Genomic DNA, 22,263 nt, shown 5'->3' with positions numbered 1-22,263 from the left:
ATCTATCTATCTATCTACATGTAGAAAAATAGCAGCACTCCAGTTTCACGTGGAAAAAGTGTATGGCTTTATTCACCAATCATCAGAGCGACGTTTGGGCCATCTCACGTGGCCATTGTCAAGCAGCAAGTGATACATAGTGCCAAGTGTAAATAGTGTGTACACTTCATTGTCATTAATTACATAGTTATACAAAATCCATAAATATATAAACTATATGTGATTAAGATTACATTCTGGGGGTTCATAAACACTCATATACATATATATTGCAAAATATCATACAATCCAACTGTATAATTATCAAATTGTCAGGTGACCAGGAGTGCGTGCTGAATAAGTGATACCTTAATGAGTCCAGGTAGAGGGGTACACCCGTGCATGTTATCACACATTTCCACGTGGGATGCCAAACAGTGTTGCAGAGAACTCCACTTCCGGCACTCGGCAGGAAGTGACGCAGGATGTAAACATTACAGTGATCAGGACGTAATGTGCGCATGCGCATTCCACTGATATCCATCCTTAGGTGCCATCTTAAGGAAGGGCAGTCCCTTCCTGTCATCGGGCATCTGCACACAACATCAAAGTGCCATACCACAGCATTGAGTGGGCTCCTTCAGCTGGATCTACCAGCGCCTCGTGAGCGGTGGGGACACGTCCTCTCGGGAGCGAACATCTCTGGCGGCCGTGGAATGTGTTAGCATCCCCATGTTGCGGAGTTCCCGGTGTGGCCATCCTCCAATTGGCTAAACCAAGTGTAGTCTTCCACAACAGTGGGATGCTAACACATTCCACGGCTGGCAGAGATGTTCGCTCCCGAGAGGACGTGTCAATTTGATATTTATACAGTTGGATTGTATGATGTTTTGCGCAATATTTTTAAAATTTACATTACGCAGGTTCCTTAAAGCGCAACTGTCATGTAGTAGTCTGGAATGTAATGTAATGTTAATCATGAATATTTTGCATATTTATGGATTTTGTATAACTATGTAATTAATTAAGTGTACACACTACCTAATCAATTAAGTGTACACACTATACTTGGCACTATGTATCACTTGCTGCTTGACAATGGCCGTGTGAGACGGCCAAAACGTCGCTCTGATGTGAATAAAGCCATACACTTTTTCCACATGAGATTGGAGAGCTGCTATTTTTCTCTATGTGGATATCTTTGGGACTGTGACCAAGTCTAGCTTTAGTCGGCACTATCCAGCAACTATTTCCAAGTGCTGCCCTGCTTCTGGAAGTATCTATCTATCAATAAATCATTTCACTGTTTTATGAAATAAGTGGCTATATCTGTCTGGTCTGAAGATGCGTCCATATGAATGTTCCTGTTTTTTGGTGATTGACTCACTATTATACTGTTCACAAGTGCAATTTGACCTATAGGGTCAGCTTCAAAGTCATCAACCTGTTAAGGGCCAAGGGAGTACCTGTATGCACTGAGTCCGCTCCCTTTCTATAACGCGGGGCCACGATGGGGCTAATAGCGTGCGGCACTGACTGTGGTGCTGCGCACAATTAACCATTAAGACGCTGTGTTCAAAGCTAATCGCTGCGTCTTACAAGGCCAATTTTCACTGTAGGACCAGAGCGTTTTTTGCACATCTGACCACTGTCATTTAAAGCATTAGTAACTCCGGGATGCTTTAACTTTTCATTCTGATTCTGAGATTGTTTTTACGTGACATATTCTACTTTATATTAGTGGTAAAATTTTGTTGATACTTGCATCATTTCTTGGTGAAAAATTCAAAAATTTTATGAAAAAATAAAAAATTTATCATTTTTCTAACTTTGAAGCTCTCTGCTTGTAAGGAAAATAGACATTCCAAATAAACTATATTTTGATTCACAAATACAATATGTCTACTTTATGTTTGCATCATAAAGTTGACATGTTTTTACTTTTGGACGACATCTGAGGGCTTCATAGTTCAGCAGCATTTTCCAATTTTTCACAAAATTTTCAAAATCTGAATTTTTCATAGACCAGTTCAGGTTTGAAGTGGATTTGAGGAGCCTTCCTATTAGAAATGCCCCACAAATGACCCCATTATAAAAACTGCACCCCTCAAAGTATTCAAAATGACATTCAGTAAGTGTGTTAACCCTTTAGGTGTTTCACAGGAATAACAGCAAAATAAAGGAGAAAATTCGAAATCATCATTTTTAACACTCTCATGTTCTTGTAGACCCAGTTTTTGAATTTTTACAAGAGGTAAAAGGAGACAAATACTCTCAAAATTTGTAACCCAATTCCTCTCGAGTAGGGAAATACCTCAAATGAGTAAGTGAAGTGTTCGGCGGGCGCTGTAGAGGGCTCAGAAGGGAAGGAGCGACAATGGGATTTTGGAGAGTGAATTTTTCTGAAATGGTTTTTGGGGGGCATATCACATTTAGGATGCCCCTATGGTGCCAGAACAGCAGAAAACCCCCCACATGGCATACCATTTTGGAAACTACACCCCCCAAGGCACGTAAAAAGGGGTCCAGTGAGCCTTAACACCCCACAGGTGTTTGATGACTTTTCGTTAAATTCGGATGTGTAAATGAAAAAAATAATTTCACTAAAATGGAGTTTATTCTCAAAATGTTTAATTTTTATAAGGGGTAATAGGAGAAAATTACTTCTATGGAAATACCCCATGTGTGAACGTCAAGTGCTCTGCTAGCGCACTACAATGCTCAGAAGAGGAGGAGTGCCATTGAGCTTTTGGAAAGAGAATTTGTTTGGAATGGAAGTCAGGGGCCAAGTGCGTTTACAAAGCCCCCCGTGGTGCCAGAACAGTGGACCCCCCCAACATGTGACCCCATTTTGGAAACTACACTCCTCACAGAATTTAATAAGGGGTGCAGTGAGTATTTATACCCCACTGGCGTCTGACAGATCTTTGGAACAGTGGGCTGAGCAAATGAAAAATTACATTTTTCATTTTCACGGACCACTGTCCCAAAAATCGGTCAGACACCTGTGCGGCGTAAATGCTCAATTTAGCCCTTATTACATTATGTGAGGGGTGTAGTTTTCACATGTGAGAGGGGTCCATTGTTATGGCACTATGGGGGCTTTGTAAACACACATGGCCTTCAATTCCGGACAAATTTTCTCTTCAAAATCCCAATGGTGCACCTTCTCTTCTGAGCATAGTTCGCCCGCAGAGCACTTTACATCCACATATGGGGTATTTATATACTCAAGAGAAATAGGGTTACACATTTTAGGGGGCTTTTTTCCTATTTTCCCTTGTGAAAATGAAAAATTTAGGGTAACACCAGCATTTTAGTGACATTTTTATTTATTTTTAATTTTCCCATACAACTTTAATAAAAATTTGTGAAACACCTGTGGGGTGTTAAAGTTCACTATACCCCTTGTTACGTTCCATGAGGGGTGTAGTTTACAAAATGGGGTCACATGTGAGTGTTTATTTTTTTGCGTTTATGTCAGAACTAGAGATGAGCAAACTTTTCAAAAATTCGATTCGGCCGATTCGCCGAATTTTCCGATACAGTTTGTTTCGATCCGAATTTCATTCACGGCAAATCTATATTATAAAAGGCTATTTCTAGACTACATAGAGCCTCTATAGGGGTATAAAACACTTTGCTGTGTTCTAAAACGCATATGGAGTGTGCTGGGTTAGTGAAATAATACTGTTATTCAGAATAACATGCAGATTACCGGCATCGCTTTTAGAATCACTGCCGCACAGCAGCACAGTTACAGAGCCTGGTGGTGGCATCAGTGTCAGGAGACCATATAGTGACTGAATGACACAGTGTGGAGGTGTTGGCAGCATGAGGAGACCATATAGTGGCTAAATGGCACAGCGTGGAGGTGTTGGCAGCATGACACAGCTTGGATGAGGCTGAAGCATGAGGACACCATATAGTGGCTGAATGACACCGCGTGGAGGTGTTGGCAGCATGAGGAGACCATATAGTGGCTGAATGGCACAGCGTGGAGGTGTTGGCAGCATGAGGAGACCAATAGTGGCTGAATGACACAGCATGGAGGTGTTGGCAGCATGAGGAGACCATATAGTGGCTGAATGACACAGCATGGAGGTGTTGGCAGCATGAGGAGACCATATAGTGGCTGAATGGCACAGTGTTGAGGTGTTGGCAGCTTGAGGACACCATAAAGTGGCTGAATGACACAGCTTGGATGAGGCTGAAGCATGAGGACACCATATAGTGGCTGAATGACACAGCGTGGAGGTGTTGGCAGCATGAGGAGACCATATAGTGGCTGAATGGCACAGCGTGGAGGTGTCGGCAGCATGATGACACCATATAGTGGCTGAATGACACAGCATGGACATGTTGTCAGCATGAGGAGACCATATAGTGGCTGAATGGCCCAGCCCGGAGTTGCCAGCAGCATGAGTAGGGACTAGGCCTTCACAATCCCTAAGATTAAAAGATGGATTAAGAAATTTAAACCGAAGATTTTGGATAGCGGGTGCTACCTATGAGAAAATTGGAAATTCCCAGACCCAGGCCCAACAGCGGCATCAGTAACCCATATATTGCCTGAATGACACAGCCTGGAGTTGGCTGATGCACAAGTACACACCAGGGCTTCACAATCCCCCCCCAAAAAACACCACAGTTTTAGAAATTTTTGAAAAAGATTTTGGATACCGGGTGCTACCTATGACAAAATTTTTAATTATCAGACCCAGCCCCCACAGCTGCATCAGTAACCCATATATTGCCTGAATGACACAGACTGGAGTTGGCTGATGCACAAGTACACACCAGGGCTTCACAATCACCCCCCCCCCCCCCCCAAAAAAAAACACCACAATTTTAGAATAAAAAAAAAAAAAAAGGTTTTGGATGAGAAAATTTGAAATTCCCAGACCCAGGCCCAGCAGCGCCATCATTTTTTGATTTGAAATTTAAAACAACCTTTGCGTGTCCCGGACCCCAGTGTGTGGGTTCGAAGGACCAAATCCAACAAGCCCCCACAGGGCTCATGTGGCCGTGAGATTTAGGCGCAAGGTCTCCATTGCCCTGACCGGCCATTGTTTCCAAGACTTCTTGCCAAGGCAAACCATGTGAAGAACAGCGTGACACCGCCGTGACCTGCATACATGGTATGCTGAAGGGCCACTGAGACTTGTCCGGGCAGTGGAGGCTTAAGACACAGTGGAGGATGTGGAGACGGAGTAGCACACTGTCACAGGACCAACGAGCTGACAGAGTGTAGCAGGGAGCAGCATTGCGTACACACCAGGGCTTCAGAATCCCAAAGAAAAAACGACCATTTTTAAAATAATTTTAAGAATATTTAGGACACCGAGTGCTACCTATATGTTGGACACAGCCTGGAGTTGGCTGATGCATGAGTACACACTAGGGCTTCACAATCCCTCCAAAAAAACCACAACAATTGTAGAAATTTATGAAGAATACTTTTGGATAGCGGGTGCTACCTATGAGAAACTTTGAAATGACCAGACCCAGGCCCAGCAGCGCCATTAGTAAAATATATATTGCCTGAATGACACAGGCTGGAGTTGGCTGATGCATGAGTACGCACCAAAGCTTCACAATCCCTAATAAAAAAGACAAACATTTTTGACGAAAAATTTTAACGAAAATTTAGGACAGCGAGTGCTCTCTATATATTACCAGAATGACGCAGCCTGGAGTTGGCTGCAGCATGAGGAGACCATTGAAATGTGTGATTTTTTTATTTGAAATTTAAATCAAAATTTGTGTCCCGGACCATGCCGTGTGGGTACAAAGGACCTAATCTCACAAGCACTACAGGGCTCATGTGGCCGTAAGATGTAGGTGCAACGTCTCCATAGCCCTGGCCGGCCATTTTTCGTTTTTGTACCTTTGTTTAAGAACAAGCGCATATCCAAGAGTCCAGAAGACTCTATAATGCAGGGCGGTGGACCACCAAAAGACATTCTTCTATAAAATAATTTTTTATGAAATAAAGAAGCAGAGTCAGACCTGCGAGTGGATGGACCATGTGGCCGATAGGCATCAGCCAACTGACTACGTAGAATCGCTCTGTAGTAGGTCAGTTTGTCCTCCCTCTCAGTGGGTGTAAAAAAGGCCCCCATTTTGGGACGATAGTGAGGGTCTAATAAGGTGGAGATCCAGAAGTCATCCCGCTGACGAATTTTGACAATTCGGGGGTCACTACGCAAGCAACTGAACATGCATCGTGCCATTTGCGCCAGTGACTCGAAGGGACTACCTGCCTCCATCTCCACTGCATACTGCCACGGTGTGTCTGGGTCCTCTGTCTCAACTTCCTCATAACCCTCCAGCTCCTCTGGCTGCTCCTGCTCCTCCTCTCCTGTCCGATGACTAGAAACACCAGCCATCTCATCCAACCTAAACTGTGCTCCGCTCTGCCCCTCATCATCCTCCTCCTCCAGTTCAGCCCCCACAGGGCTCATGTAGCCTTGAGATGTAGGCGCAACATCTCCATTGCCGTGACCAGCCATGGTTTCAATCATTTGTTGTAGGAAATGTAGGAGTGGAATTACGTCGTTCATGACATAATCCAGGCGACTCACAAATAATGTGGCTTCCTCAAAGGGCCTCAGCAAACGGCAGGTGTCACGTATGAGCTGCCACTGGTTCACATTGAATTACACAGGGGAGTACTCCTATCTGCTTGGATCATCAAGAAATCGTTGATGGCTTTTCTTTGTTCGTATAGTCTGTCCAACATATGGAAGGTGGAATTCCAACGTTGTGGGATACCGTTCTGACGCTGCAGCTCAAGGAAGGTGTGCTTGGCAGTGTATGAGTGGCTGAAGTGCATGCACAGTTTCCTTGCCATTTTCAGGATGTTTTGCAAATGGGGTGAAGACTTGAGGAACTGCTTGACAACCAGATTCAATACGTGTGCCATGCAGGGCGCATGTTTTACACTTCCTTGTCGCAGCACGGACACGATGTTCTTCCCGTTGTCGGTCACCATGGTTCCCATTTCCAGATTTCATGGAGTAAGCCATACTCCGATTTCTTGACGAATGAACTTTAGCAGTTCCTCCCCTGTTTGACTCTGTTCGCCAAAGCAAACCATGTGGTACGATGGTACACATGGTACGATGAAGGGCCACCGAGATTTGGATGTGCAGTGGAGGCCGAGGACGCTGTGGAGGATGAGGAGGCGGCGTCGCACACTGTAACAGGACCAACTGCCTGGGAGCGAGAGCGTGGAGGAGGAAGCGGTCATACCTGTCCAAGTTGTTGTTGTGGCTGTGCAGGAACCACATTTACCCAGTGGGCAGTAAAAGACAAGTATTGTCCCTGCCCATAGTTACAGCTCCACACGTCGGCGCTGCCGTGCACTTTTGAACACACCAACAGGCTCACGGACTGGCTCACCTTCTCTTGTACAAACTTATGCAGGGCTGGTACAGCCTTCTTCGCAAAGAAATGACGGCTTGGGACTCTCCACCTCGGCTCGGCACAAGCCATCAATTCTCTGAAAGATGCAGAGTCCACCACTTGAAAAAGGAGGGACTGCAACACCAGCAACTTGGACAGGAGCACATTCAACTTCTGCGCCATTGGATGAGTGGGCGCATACTGTTGTCTCTTGGACATGGCTTCGCTGATGGATTGTTGGCGGAATGGCTGACTAAAAATGGGAGAAGCAGGAGCGACAGAAGGAGGGTTTGACACACAGCTGCCTTCGGCTGAGGTGGTGCAGCCTTGGCTGGATGAAGGAGGGAGCGGATGGCCACTGGGTGATGCAGCAGGCTGGACCACTACATCAGAGCCACAGTTCTCCCAGGCCGCTTTATGGTGGCGAAGCATGTGTTGATGCAGGGCCGTTGTTACGCCGCGCGCTCCGGGTCCCTGCTCCTCCCCGGAGCGCTTGCGGCGTCTCTCTCTCTGCAGCGCCCCGGTCTGACCTGCTGACCGGGAGCGCTGCACTGACATTGGCGGCGGGGATGCGATTCGCATAGCGGGACGCGCCCGCTCGCGAATCGCATCCCAAATCAATTACCCGTCCCGGTCCCCGGCTGTCATGTTCTGGCGCGCGCGGCTCCGCCCTCTAGGACGCGCGCGCGCCAGCTCTCTGAGATTTAAAGGGCCAGTGCACCAGTGATTGGTGCCTGGCCCAATCAGTCTAATTAGCTTCCACCTTCTCCCTGTCCATATTACCTCACTTCCCCTGCACCTCCTTGCCGGATCTTGTTGCCTTGTGCCAGTGAAAGCGTTTAGTGTTGTCCAAACCCTGTGTTCCAGATCTCCTGCTATCCTCATTGACTACGAACCTTGCCGCCTGCCCCGACCTTCTGCTACGTCTGACCTTGCATCTGCCTAGTCCTTCTGTCCCACGCCTTCTCAGCAGTCAGCGAGGTTGAGCCGTTGCCGGTGGATACGACCTGGTTGCTACCGCCGCAGCAAGACCATCCCGCTTTGCGGCGGGCTCTGGTGAAAACCAGTAGCAACCCTAGAACCGGTCCACCGACACGGTCCACTCCAATCCCTCGCTGACACAGAGGATCCACATCCAGCTAGCCGAATCCTAACAGCTGTGGTGCCGACATTGGGACCATGGCCACGCTTCACCTTCTGCCGACAGATCCTGCATGTGGCTACGTGAACCTCATCCGGATGCCTTATGAAAAACTTCCACACCGCCGAGTAGCTGATTTTCCCACCCGCAGTCCGCACTAATTGACTGCTACTGGCGCCGTCTCCAGGAACCCCTGTTCCACTACCTCCCGGAAAGGTAGGCTGCCGCGAAGCAGGTGGTCTCCCCCGGGCACGTTTGGCTCCTGAATTTTCACTACTGCCATAACGCTGACTGCCAACTGTGCTACCGCCTTGCTGCCTCAAGGGCAACCTGCAACTCTCTTCTCCTGATGATGATGAAGCCCCTTCTGCACCCGGCTCCCAATTGCGATCGGCCTCATCATCATCCACAGGTGTGTGCACGTCACTGATGTCCTCCTCAGGTTCCCCAACAGTGTCTGTTTCAGGACCCTGAACCCTTGCAACACCGCCACCCACGTCACTCTCCGCATCACTACTTGTCCGCCTAGCGGAGCAAGCGGAGCATGTCTCCTCCCCTTCTTGGCTGGCCAGTAGCTGCTGAATGTCCTCTATTAGATCGTCCTCAGTAAATAGTGGAGCTGAACCCACAGCATAAGATACTTCTTTAGGAGAGGGAACAGCATAGGACAAAGGCAATGGGACGACAGGGACTGCTCCCGGGCCATGCAAACTGAGGGTTGTGTCTGAGGAACCCACCGACTGTTGACTGGGGGTGTCAGATGTCACTTGTGATGATGTGGATGAGCGTGTTAACCAATCGACGATGGCAGATGGGTTGCTGGTGGAGACATGACCACTGGCTGATAGCGGGAGCTCGCTGCGACTCCTGCTGCCACTCGGCCCAAGTCTGCTGCTAACTCTGCCTGAAGTATTTAGGCCTCTGCCACTCCTCTGTGCACGTCCTGGCATTTCTCTGCCTGACATACTTAGTGTGTTTAAGAGGGTATTATAATACGCTACACTACTCTTTAAACAGTATTTGTCTAGAACAGCAGCAGGTGATTACTTACAGCTGTTCTTTCAGTATGTAGGCCCTTCACAGATTAACAGGTACTAGATGGTACAATACTTGGATGTACCTATGCGGTATGCACTGATGAGGGCAGTAATATGCGTAACTATACACAGAAAAAACTCTGTATTTTTGTAAAACACCAGCCGGTGAATACTTTTGTTTGGACTTTGACGGTTTGAAGCACCTTGACAGATTAATAGGTACTAAATGGTACAATACTTGGATGTACGTATGTGGTATGCACTGATGAGGACAGTAATATGCCTAACTATACGCAGAAAAAAATCTGTATTTTTGTAAAACACCAGCCAGTGAATGCTATTGTTTGGACTTTGACGGTATGGAGCACCTTGACAGCTTAACAGGTACTAAACGGTACAATACTTGGATGTACGTATGCTGTATGCACTGATGAGGGAAGTAATATGTGTAACTATACGCAGAAAAAACTATTTTGAAAAAACAAACAGCCGGTGAATACTATTGTTTGGACTTGCACGGTATGTAACCCCTTGACAGATTAACAGGTACAAAATGGTACAGATGCACCACAGTCCACTGAACAATCACGTATTTCTGAACAGCAGCAGGACCCAACAGTGCAGCACCAGAAAAAAAAATCCAGGGATTAAACCCTAAATTGCACTCTGTCACGCAATTCTGAACAGCAGAAGATTTGTGGAGCCAAAAAAAATAAACTCAATTGGGCTGAAAAATGAGGAGATAAGATGCTTCAGAAAGTTCAGGCAGCTTGGAGATCTGTATGAGGCAGCTGACGGCTATCTGCCCCTCTCTGCTGCAATGTTCAATAATGTGAATAGGAGGTTTAGCTATCAATGATCCTTCTCAGTGTAACAGCAAAGCATTCTGCGTTCCTGCCTTTCCCTAATGCTGATGTGACTAGCAGTTGCAGTGTAACGCTGTGGTATGAGCTATTCACACACACACAGTCCCGTCCTCTCCATCTGAGTGCATAGATGAAATGAAGAGAGGCAAGATGACCGCCGATAATATAGGGGCTGTGACATCACAGGGGTCAGTGAACACTGATAGGCTGCATCTCACATGTGATTCAGGGTCAGCCCGCCTACCTTCATTCCCGCCGCTGTTTCCCGCCCTCCCATAATCCTCTGCCCCATGTACTCACATGTGGATCCGCCATCTTAGGTCTACAATAGCCTGGAAAACTGTAAAATGGAGTTTAATGAAGCGATTTGCGCGATCGAATCGTGGCGATATTCGTATTTGTTGCAAATCGAATTTTTCATGAAATTTGTAACGAATTCGGGTTCGTCAACTTCGATTCGCTCATCTCTAGTCAGAACCGCTGTAAAATCAGCCACCCCTGTGCAAATCACCAATTTTGGCCTCAAATGTACATGGTGCGCTCTCACTCCTGAGCCTTGTTGTGTGCCCGCAGAGCATTTTACGCTCACATATGGGGTATTTCTGTACTCAGGAGAAATTGCATTACAAATTTTGGGGGTCTTTTTTTCCTTTTACCTCTTGTGAAAATAAAAAAATAAAAAGTAAAAGGCAACACCAGCATGTTAGTGTAAATTTTTTAAAATTTTTTTTTACACTAACAAGCTGGTATAGACCTTTTCCTTTTCATAAGGGGTAAAAGGAGAAAAAGCCCCCCAAGATTTGTAGTGCAATTATTCCAGAGTAGGAAAACACCTCATATGTGGCACTAAACTGTTTCCTTGAAATACGACAGTGCGATGCGTATTTGAGGACTAAATTAGGGATTGCATAGGGGTGGACATAGGGGTATTCTACGCCAGTGATTCCCAAACAGGGTACCTCCAGCTGTCGCTAAACTCCCAGCATGCCTGGACAGTGGCTGTCCGGAAATTCTGGGAGTTGTTTCCGTTTTGGAAACACTGCTGTACAATACGTTTTTCATTTTTATTGGGGGGGGGGGGGGGGGGCAGTGTAAGGGGGTGTATATGTATTGTTTTAACCTTTATTATTTGTTAGTGTAGTGTAGCCTTTTTAGGGTACATTCACACTGGCGGAGGTTCACAGTGAGTTTACCGTTAGGAGTTTGCGCAGAAGCAAAAAATTTGCCGCAGCTCATACTTGAATCAGAAAACTTACTGCAAACCTGCCCGTGTGAATGTACCCTGTACATTCACATGGGGGGGCAAACCTCCAGCTGTTTCAAAACTATAACTCCCAGCATGCACTGACAGACCGTGCATGCTGGAAGTTGTACTTTTGCAACAGCTGGAGGCACACTGGTTGGAAAACCTTCAGTTAGGTTCTGTTACCTAACTCAGTATTTTCCAACCAGTGTGCCTCCAGCTGTTGCAAAACTACACATTCCAGTATGTACTGATCGCCGAAGTGCATGCTGGGAGATGTAGTTATGCAACAGCTGGAGGTACGCAACTACAACTCGCAGCATGCCGAGACAGCTGTTTGCTGCTGGGCATGCTGGGATTTGCAGTTTTGCAACATCTGGAGGGCTACAGTTTAGAAACCACTGCACAGTGGTGGCCCTCCAAATTTAGCAAAACTACAAATCCCAGTATGCCCAGACAGCAAACTGCTATGTGGGCATGCTGGGAGTTGTAGTTTTGCAAGATCTAGAGAGCCACAGTTCACTGCACAGTGGTATCCAAACTGTAGCCCTCCAGCAATTGCAAAACTGCAAATCCCAGCATGACAGCTGTCTGGGCATGCTGGGAGTTGTAGTTTTGCAACATCTGGAGGCCAACAGTGTAGAGACCACTGTATAGTGGTCTGAGACTGTAGCCCTCCAGATGTTGCTAGGCAACTTACCGGCTTCCGTCGGATCCAGGGAGCCAGCCGCATGACATGCCGCCCGCGTCAATCTCCGACACCGAGAGGGTAAGTGGACTCTGGCGCCGGTCCCCTTTGGTTCCCCGTTCTGCCCCGCCTATTGTGGGTGGGCAGAACAGGGAAAACGAAAGTTAACCCCCCACCCCCGATCTCCTATTGGACGTCGCTTCTAGACGCCCAATAGCAGGGATAGGAGGGGTGGCACCCCTGCCACCTCACTCCTATCCCTTCAGGGGGATCGTGGGTGTTTTGGACAACCGCGATCCCCCTTATTTTCCGGGTCACCAAAATTCACTTGCGATTTGCGCCGATCGCCAACATGGGGGGGTCTGATGACCCCCTGGGCATTTGCGCGGGGTGCCTTCTGATCGATAACAGCAGTCACCCCGGTCCAGTCCCCGCTCGGCGCACGGCGGGGACCGAAATTCCCACAGGCGTACAGGTACGCCCTTGGTCCTTAAGTACCAGAGAGCAAAGGCATACCTTTACGCCCTTGGTCCTTAACAGGTTAGGGGGTTAAAAGCAAACTTCCTGTTGGTACAGGCAGGTAGTGCGTTTGACACTGATAATAACGATACTTACAAATGGTCCCATTTGTTGGTTATCTTCTTTAATCCGGTGGCAGGATTGGTGCACTGGCGGAGCTTCAGGAGCACACTGATGTCAGCGGTGCTGCTTCCTTAGGCCTGCTCGCAGCAGTGACATCAGCATTCTCCTGCCGTGCACCATGTCTGCCACCAGATTTAAGAAGATAACGAGTGAACAAGACCAGGGTGTAGACACTAAAAAGTAAAAGGAGCCTGGACTAATAACTTGACATGTACATCCATATAATGAGAAGTATGTCAACAACAGAAATAAAATGTGATCAATCACAAAGTTAACATCGATGTTCAGCAGCTGAGGTTTAAGAAACCATCACTAACACTGATTAAAGTTAAACCTAAATGTCAGTCTTTGAGTCTTCAACAGCACAAAAAGCAGGGGAAGGATAAGGAAAAGGGGAGAAAAGAACAGATGGGGAAGGAGTAAGAGTAAGGATATAAAGACACCAGGTTGAACCAATGGGGCTAAATAGGATCAGCATGGGTCTCCTTTCCATACCTGGATAAGTAGGTAGAAAATGAAGGAGGTGATTGTTGTGTCAGAGGAGAGTTACACCACTTTCCCATATCTTTTGAATTTTTGGGGATTAACCTCATTTTTCATATGGGACAATAATGTTTTTTTCTTTACTTGAGGGATACCCTAGCAGGTTTCTCTCCCATCTAGCCCAATGTTTAAAGGGGTACACCGGTGGAAATTATTTTTTTCTTTAATCAACTGGTGCCAGAAAGTTAAACAGATTTGCAAATTACTTCTATTATACAATTTTAATCCTTCCAGTACTTATTAGCTGCTGAATATTACAGAGGAAATTATTTTCTTTTTGGAACACAGTGCTCGCTGGAGACATCTCTGTCCATTTTAGGAACTTAAAATGGACAGAGAGGTCAGCAGAGGGCCCTGTGGTCATGATGTCAGCAGAGAGCTCTGTGTTCCAAAAAGAAAATAATTTCCTCTGTAGTATTCAGCAGCTAATAAGTACTGGAAGGATTAAGATTTTTTAATAGAAGTAATTTACAAATCTGTTAAAATTTCTGGCACCAGTTGATTAACAAAAAAAGTTTTCCATCGGAGTACCCCTTTAAGCTTTACAGCTTAGAATCAGCAGAGATCTTACCTTGCTCCATGGAATCCACTTGGTACATGGCGTCTTCATCAAAAAGTCCAATTTCTGCATATGACATTTCTCGGTGGACAGGAGACTTCATCTCCATGTAGTTTCCCTCAGAAGTCCTGGACATCAGCATCGGAAGATCTTTAATTGTGGCGTATGGATTCTCACTGTTCAAGGAGCTATTGCTGATGCTGAGAGCAGAGTCTTTCACATAATCTAGCATAATAAAAATTAAGTTTTAGTTACAGGTATCATCTGTCAATGATGGTATTGGAAGTTGCCAATGTTAAAGGGGTATTCCAGGCCAAAACTTTTTTTTATATATCAACTGGCTCCGGAAAGTTAAACAGATTTGTAAATAAATATATGTGTAGCAGAGAGATAGAAAAACGGAGCAACTCACCACACCGACCCAAGTATTCTTTGCAAGTGGTTTCTTTATTCCATGTCTTCAAACATAGAAAACAAGCAGGGGAGAGTGAACGTAGGACGCGGGGGTATCCTCTCGGTGACGGGACCGTTTGGCGCCGAGGCGCTTCGTCAGACCGGGATCCTTGCCTTGACGTAGAGTACCACTGAAGTCCCTCCAGCAGTTGCAAGGGAAGATACAGGGAAACTGAATATATAGCTATATCCCAAGTGCTTACAGAGGTGGTGCCGGGTCTTTCTTTATTTGAGAGATTTGTAAATTACTTCTATTAAAAAATCTTAATCCTTCCAATAGTTATTAGCTTCTGAAGTTGAGTTGTTGTTTTCTGTCTAACTGCTCTCTGATGACTCACGTCCCGGGAGCTGTGCAGTTCCTATGGGGATATTCTCCCATCATGCACAGCTCCCGGGACGTGACATCATCATTGAGCAGTTAGACAGAAAACTTCAGAAGCTAATAACTATTGGAAGGATTAAGATTTTTTAATAGAAGTAATTTACAAATCTGTTTAACTTTCCGGAGCCAGTTGATATATATATATATATATATATATATATATATATATATATATAAAAAAAGGTGTTGATTGGAATACCTCTTTAAATTGATATATTTTTGCTGCCAAACTTTGGTTTCCCAGATCCAAAGAGGCTTCCAATTTTTGGCAAAACTTACTAGGGTAATAGATGCTATACAGTATAACATCCCTAATTGTAAACTTACCATTTCCTTTATTATAGTAAACCCCAACACTGTAACTTCTGTCTACACCTTGACGTCCTGAAATAAGGAAAATAAAATATTGAAAGGACTTTAGTTATTTCAAAACCCCTCCCCTATTTTGGGCCTATACAGTTTCAGCAGACATATTAGAAATTGTACTTTGCATAGTTGGTAGTAGAGTACATCAGTTTTGGGCTCTCTGTATGCTACGTATGCCCATTAGTAAATAGTTTAAATTGAACCTGCCATCAGGAAAATGGGTGTAAATAAGTACATGGCTAGATGAGGCTAGTCATCATGATTCTAGGCATACCCTTTTATCTCTATAGTATCTCCAGCCTTTTTGATATTATAACAATGAGGCTCAAGTGCTCATGGGGCATTCCCCAGCTCAGCAAGTAAGTTAACCCATGTCCTCATTATCTAGTGCCACCACCGGATGCCTAACCAGGGATGCGCAATACCCTATTTCAAAATCCCCACTGTAAAACCTAAGTTTTATTTTAATATTGTAAAATGTTATGACACAATCCATACATATCCAGTACAATACAATACAATACAATAACCGGTTTGTTGCACTGCGTTTCTGTCAGTAAACATAAAGTGTTACTCTTGGTGGCTGCAGTTCTACCAAAAGTTTATATATACACACAGTAGCAACAAAAGCCTTTAAAACTCAGAAACAACTAGCCTTTCTGACATGTTTCCCTCCTCCGAGCTTCATCAGAGGTCTAATTCTGCTAATGGGTTACAGTCATTATCTAGTGCCTGTCAGTCAAAAGTGTTAGATGGTTGCAAGTGGACTGGTGGAGAAGATGGGAAAAGACTTTGTAGACAATGGGAAAGGACTTAACTTGGCATTTGCCTACTGGGCACTTGAGCACCAATTTACATAATAGCAGAAAGTCTCATATTGTGGCACTGGAAACGACAATGGAGATAGAAAAAGTAAGGTATGAAATCATAATGACTAGCTGCATTTATTCATGTGCTTATTTATTCCTCTGTTTCCCTGCTGACGGGTTATCTTTATGATGCCTGGGCTCTTAATATGCCACTGCATCAGCTGGAAAAAAATTTCAACAGTTAACAATTGAAAGAAATTGTCTCTGTCTCTCAATATGGTTGCCAGCATTTACTATAAAGATGGAATATTGCCACGGAGGACACTTCTCTTCAGCTAGACATATGCTAAAATCCAAGAAGGTACAGCATAAGAAAAGGGACCTCCAAACAAGAGACTACTTGGTGTGATAATTTAGTAGCATTGATCTCACCCAAACGCAAGTGCCTTGACTTACTAAGGTCTACCAAATGGAGGCCACTATAGGCACTTTTGGGGAGATTTATCAAAACCTGTACCCAGCAAAAGTGGAGCAGTTGCCCATAGCAACTAATCAGATTACTTCTTTCATTTTTTAAAAGGCCTCTAAAAAGCAATCTGATTGGTTGCTATGAGCAATTGCTACACTTTTGCTCTGCACAGGTTGTGATAAATCCCCCTCTGTGTGCCTATTACGCCAGAGGTTATGCTATTGGAATTGACTTGATGCTTCTCTAGGTGTTGTTCTCTTCACCCTTATGTACCTTTAAGTGCAGCCTGATGTTTCCAGTCGGCTGGCAAGGTGGCATTGTAATCTGGACTGTAGGAGCTCATTCTCTCTCTTTCTGCAATCATCACATTAGAAAAATGCGGATTCATCTAAATAAAAAAAAAACTATCAAAAACAAATACGTTGTCTGAAGATGGCAGAGAATAAATGGGGGTGGATCAAATTTATACTTTATTTTTAATTGACAATAATCCATCTTGACATTTTTAAAATTTTAGCTTAACCCCTTAAGGACGCAGCCCATTTGGGCCTTAAGGACGCAGACAATTACATTTTTATGTTTTTGTTTTTTCCTCCTCGCCTTTAGTGTTGAGCGGCATAGGCCATATTCGAATTCGCGAATATTCGCGAATATATGGACGAATATTCGTCATATATTCGCGAATATTCGCATATTTGTTATATTCTCGTTTTATTTTCGCATATGCGAAACTTCGTGTATGCGAAAATTAACATATGTAAAAATTAGCATATCCAAAATTAACATGCGCGAAAAGTCGCATATGCGAAAATATAATTACGAATATACAGCGCTATATTCGCGAAATTCGCGAATTCGCGAATATGCGATATTCGCGAATAATATTCGAATTGCGAATATTCGCGAGCAACACTACTCGCCTTCAAAAAATCATAACTCTTTTATATTTTCATCCACAGACTAGTATTAGGGCTTGTTTTTTGCACGACCAGTTGTCCGTTGTAATGCTCACTTTACCAATAAATGTATGGAGCAACCAAAAAATACTATTTGTGTGGTGAAATTAAAAAGAAAACTGCAATTTTGCTAATTTTGGAAGGTTTTGTTTTCATGCCGTACAATTTACGGTAAAAATGACATGTGTTCATTATTCTTTGGGTCAATACGATTAAAATGATACCCATGATAACGTACTTTTCTATTACTGTTGCGCTTAAAAAATATCGCAAACTTTTTAACCAAATTAGTATGTTTAAAATCAAATATGTAAATGTATACCAAATATGTATATAAAATATTTTTTAACACTTTTTGGGGGTGAAATAGGGAAAATGGGACAATTTACGTTTTTATTGGGGGAGGGGTTTTTTCAAAATTTTTTTACTTTATTTTTTTACTTTTTTACTTTTATTTTTACACTTTAATAGTCCCCATAGGGGACTATTTATAGCAATCATTCGATTGCTAATCCTGTTCAGTGCTATGTATAGGACACAGCACTGATCAGATCAGAGCAGAAGATGCAGGGAAGGCAGGTGAGGGGATCTCTGTCTGCCGTGCTGGATAATCGGATCGCCGTGGCAGCGCTGCGGGCGATCCGATCATCCATTTTAATGACCGCGATGCTGCAGATGCCGTGATCTGTATTGATCACGGTATCCAAGGGGTTAATGGCGGACATCCACGGGACCTGCCTCGCATGATCCGGGCATCGCTCCGATGCTCGCGGTTATGCTTAGGACGTAAATGTACGTCCTGGTGCGTTAAGTACCACCTCACCAGGACGTACATTTACGGCGCTCGTCGTTAAGGGGTTAAAGGGGTACTTCACTGGAAAACATTTTCTATTAAATCAACTGGTGCCAGAAAGTTAAACAGATTTGTAAATTACTTCTTGTTACGCCTAGCGCTCCGGGTCCCCGCTCCTCCCCGGAGCGCTCACGGCGTCCTTCTCCCTGCAGCGCCCCGGTCAGTCCCGCTGACCGGGAGCGCTGCACTGTTTTGGCCGTTGGGGATGCGATTCGCACAGCGGGACGCGCCCGCTCGCGAATCGCATCCCAGGTCACTTACCCGTCCCGGTCCCCTGCTGTCATGTGCTGGCGCGCGCGGCTCCGCTCTCTAGGGCGCGCGCGCGCCAGCTCTCTGAGACTTAAAGGGCCAGTGCACCAATGATTGGTGCCTGGCCCAATTAGCTTAATTGGCTCCCACCTGCTCCCTGCCTTTATCTAGTCTCCTCCCTTGCACTCCCTTGCCGGATCTTGTTGCCTTGTGCCAGTGAAAGCGTTTAGTGTGTCCAAAGCCTGTGTACCTGAACTTCTGCTACCCATCCTGACTACGAACCTTGCCGCCTGCCCTCGACCTTCTGCTACGTCTGACCTTGCCTCTGCCTAGTCCTTCTGTCCCACGCCTTCTCAGCAGTCAGCGAGGTAGAGCCGTTGCTAGTGGATACGACCTGGTTGCTACTGCCGCAGCAAGACCATCCCGCTTTGCGGCGGGCTCTGGTGAAAACCAGTAGCCTCTTAGAACCGGTCCACTAGCACGGTCCACGCCAATCCCTCGCTGACACAGAGGATCCACTACCTGGAAGCCGAATCGTGACAGTAGATCCGGCCATGGATCCCGCTGAGGTGCCGCTGCCAAGTCTCGCTGATCTTCCCACGGTGGTCGCTCAGCAATCGCAGCAGATTGCCCAACAAGGACAGCAGCTGTCGCAGTTGACCGCCATGTTACAGCAAATTCTGCCTCTGCTACAGCAGCAACCATCTCCTCCGCCAGCTCCTGCACCTCCTCCGCAGCGAGTGGCCGCTCCTAACCTCCGCTTGTCCCTGCCGGACAAATTTGATGGGGACTCCAGACTCTGCCGTGGATTTTTGTCTCAGTGTTCCCTGCATATGGAGATGTTGTCAGACTTGTTTCCTACAGAACGGTCTAAGGTGGCGTTCGTAGTAAGTCTTCTTTCAGGAAAGGCCTTGTCTTGGGCCACACCGCTCTGGGACCGCAATGATCCTGCCACAGCCACAGTCCAGTCCTTCTTTGCTGAAGTCCGAAGTGTCTTTGAGGAACCTGCCCGAGCCTCTTCTGCTGAGACTGCCTTGCTGAACCTGGTCCAGGGTAATTCTTCCGTTGGCGAGTACGCCATACAATTCCGTACTTTTGCTTCTGAACTATCCTGGAATAATGAGGCTCTCTGCGCGACCTTTAAAAAAGGCCTATCCAGTCGCATCAAGGATGTGCTGGCCGCACGAGAGATTCCTGCCAACCTCCAAGAACTCATCCATTTGGCTACCCGCATTGACATGCGTTTTTCTGAGCGACACCAAGAGCTCCGCCAGGAAAAAGACTTAGATCTCTGGGCACCTCTCCCACAGCATCCTTTGCAGTCTTCGCCTGGGCCTCCCGCCGAGGAGGCCATGCAAGTGGATCGGTCTCGCCTGACCCAGGAAGAGAGGAATCGCCGTAGAGAAGAAAATCTCTGTCTGTACTGTGCCAGTACTGAGCATTTCTTGGTGGATTGCCCTATCCGTCCTCCACGCCTGGGAAACGCACGCACGCACCCAGCTCACGTGGGTGTGGCATCTTTTGCTTCTAAGTCTTCTTCTCCACGTCTCACGGTGCCCGTGCGGATTTCCCCTACAGCCAACTCCTCCATCTCAGCCGTGGCCTGCTTGGACTCTGGTGCCTCCGGGAATTTCATGTTAGAGTCCTTTGTTAATAGATTCAGCATCCCGGTGACCCGTCTCGTCAAACCGCTCTACATTTCCGCGGTCAACGGAGCCAGATTGGACTGCACCGTGCGTTACCGCACAGAACCCCTCCTGATGTCTATCGGACCCCACCACGAAAGGATTGAGTTCTTCATTCTCCCCAACTGTACCTCTGAGGTCCTCCTCGGTCTGCCTTGGCTCCGGCTTCATTCCCCCACCATTGATTGGACCACCGGGGAGATCAGGAACTGGGACTCTGCCTGCCACAGGAAGTGCCTCTCCCCCCCTCCCAGTCCCATCAGGCAAGCCTCTGTGCCTCCCCATGGCCCCCGTCCTGGTGTCACACTGCCCCGTGCCAGGCCTCGCCCTCTGCCCTCCCTCCCCATTCCCACTCCTGCTGTACTGCCTGCCGTTGAGGAAACCCTCCATTCTTTCCCGGTGTCCTCATCCCAGGGGAGGCAGTCTCCGGACAAAGAGAAGGGGAGACCTAAGGGGGGGGGTACTGTTACGCCTAGCGCTCCGGGTCCCCGCTCCTCCCCGGAGCGCTCACGGCGTCCTTCTCCCTGCAGCGCCCCGGTCAGTCCCGCTGACCGGGAGCGCTGCACTGTTTTGGCCGTTGGGGATGCGATTCGCACAGCGGGACGCGCCCGCTCGCGAATCGCATCCCAGGTCACTTACCCGTCCCGGTCCCCTGCTGTCATGTGCTGGCGCGCGCGGCTCCGCTCTCTAGGGCGCGCGCGCGCCAGCTCTCTGAGACTTAAAGGGCCAGTGCACCAATGATTGGTGCCTGGCCCAATTAGCTTAATTGGCTCCCACCTGCTCCCTGCCTTTATCTAGTCTCCTCCCTTGCACTCCCTTGCCGGATCTTGTTGCCTTGTGCCAGTGAAAGCGTTTAGTGTGTCCAAAGCCTGTGTACCTGAACTTCTGCTACCCATCCTGACTACGAACCTTGCCGCCTGCCCTCGACCTTCTGCTACGTCTGACCTTGCCTCTGCCTAGTCCTTCTGTCCCACGCCTTCTCAGCAGTCAGCGAGGTAGAGCCGTTGCTAGTGGATACGACCTGGTTGCTACTGCCGCAGCAAGACCATCCCGCTTTGCGGCGGGCTCTGGTGAAAACCAGTAGCCTCTTAGAACCGGTCCACTAGCACGGTCCACGCCAATCCCTCGCTGACACAGAGGATCCACTACCTGGAAGCCGAATCGTGACACTTCTATTAAAAAATGCAAATCCTTCCAGTACTTATCAGCTGCTGTACACAGAAATGTCTTTTCTTTTTGAATTTCCTTTCTGCCTGACCACAAGTGCTCTCTGCTGACACCTCTGACCACGTCAGGAACTGTCTAGAGCAAGAGGGGTTTGCTATGGGGATTTGCTCCTACTCTGGACAATTCCTAAAATGGACAGAGGTGTCAGCAGAGAACACTTGTGGTCAGACATATAGGAAATTCAAAAAGAAAAGAACTCCCTGTGTACAGCAGCTGATAAGTACTGGAAGGATTGCATTTTTTAATAGAAGTAATTTACAAATCTGTTTAACTTTCTGGCACCAGTTGATTTAAAAGAAAATGTTTTCCAGTGGAGTACCCCTTTAAGCAGTGGAATTATTATACACCATGGTTCCTGAATAATCTTTCATACCTGACCTCTGAACTCTGTAGAGCACATTATAAGGGCACATAAGATCATAAGGGCACATTTACCTTCTTGGAGCCTGGTCTGTCCTGGTTGCTTGGCACAGGAGGTGGGTTAGGGACACACTGAGACAGCGTGTGATAGCTGGGGTTGGTGTAATAGTGCATGTAACTTGGAGGCACATCTGTAAAGACAAAGGCATAATTAGATCATTGGCCAACAGACATACGTTAAGGGCATGTTCACATGTCCAAAAAAATGCATTTGACAAGGAAACAACAGATTTCCACCTCAAAAAGTGCATAGTTTTACCTAAAAAAAATCTCAAGATTTACAAAA

At 46.4% G+C, this 22,263-nt stretch overlaps 1 protein-coding gene across 6 annotated transcripts in view; it reads right to left on the bottom strand.

Annotated features, from left to right (window-relative positions):
- Positions 1-22,263, bottom strand: part of PEAR1 (platelet endothelial aggregation receptor 1) — a 443,307-nt gene that overhangs the window by 11,424 nt on the left and 409,620 nt on the right. For all 6 annotated transcript variants that reach the window (XM_056545694.1, XM_056545692.1, XM_056545693.1 and 3 more), the window contains 4 exons: positions 21,993-22,108; positions 16,861-16,975; positions 15,271-15,327; positions 14,121-14,333 (listed from right to left, as the gene is read on the bottom strand). In XM_056545694.1, the coding sequence (XP_056401669.1) occupies positions 14,121-14,333; positions 15,271-15,327; positions 16,861-16,975; positions 21,993-22,108 (501 nt within the window). The remainder of the gene's footprint in view (positions 1-14,120; positions 14,334-15,270; positions 15,328-16,860; positions 16,976-21,992; positions 22,109-22,263) is intronic.

This window comes from Hyla sarda, chromosome 11 (genome assembly GCF_029499605.1).
Source record: "Hyla sarda isolate aHylSar1 chromosome 11, aHylSar1.hap1, whole genome shotgun sequence".
Taxonomy (NCBI): Eukaryota; Metazoa; Chordata; class Amphibia; order Anura; family Hylidae; genus Hyla; species Hyla sarda.
This window is presented reverse-complemented; position numbering and strand designations above follow the sequence as displayed.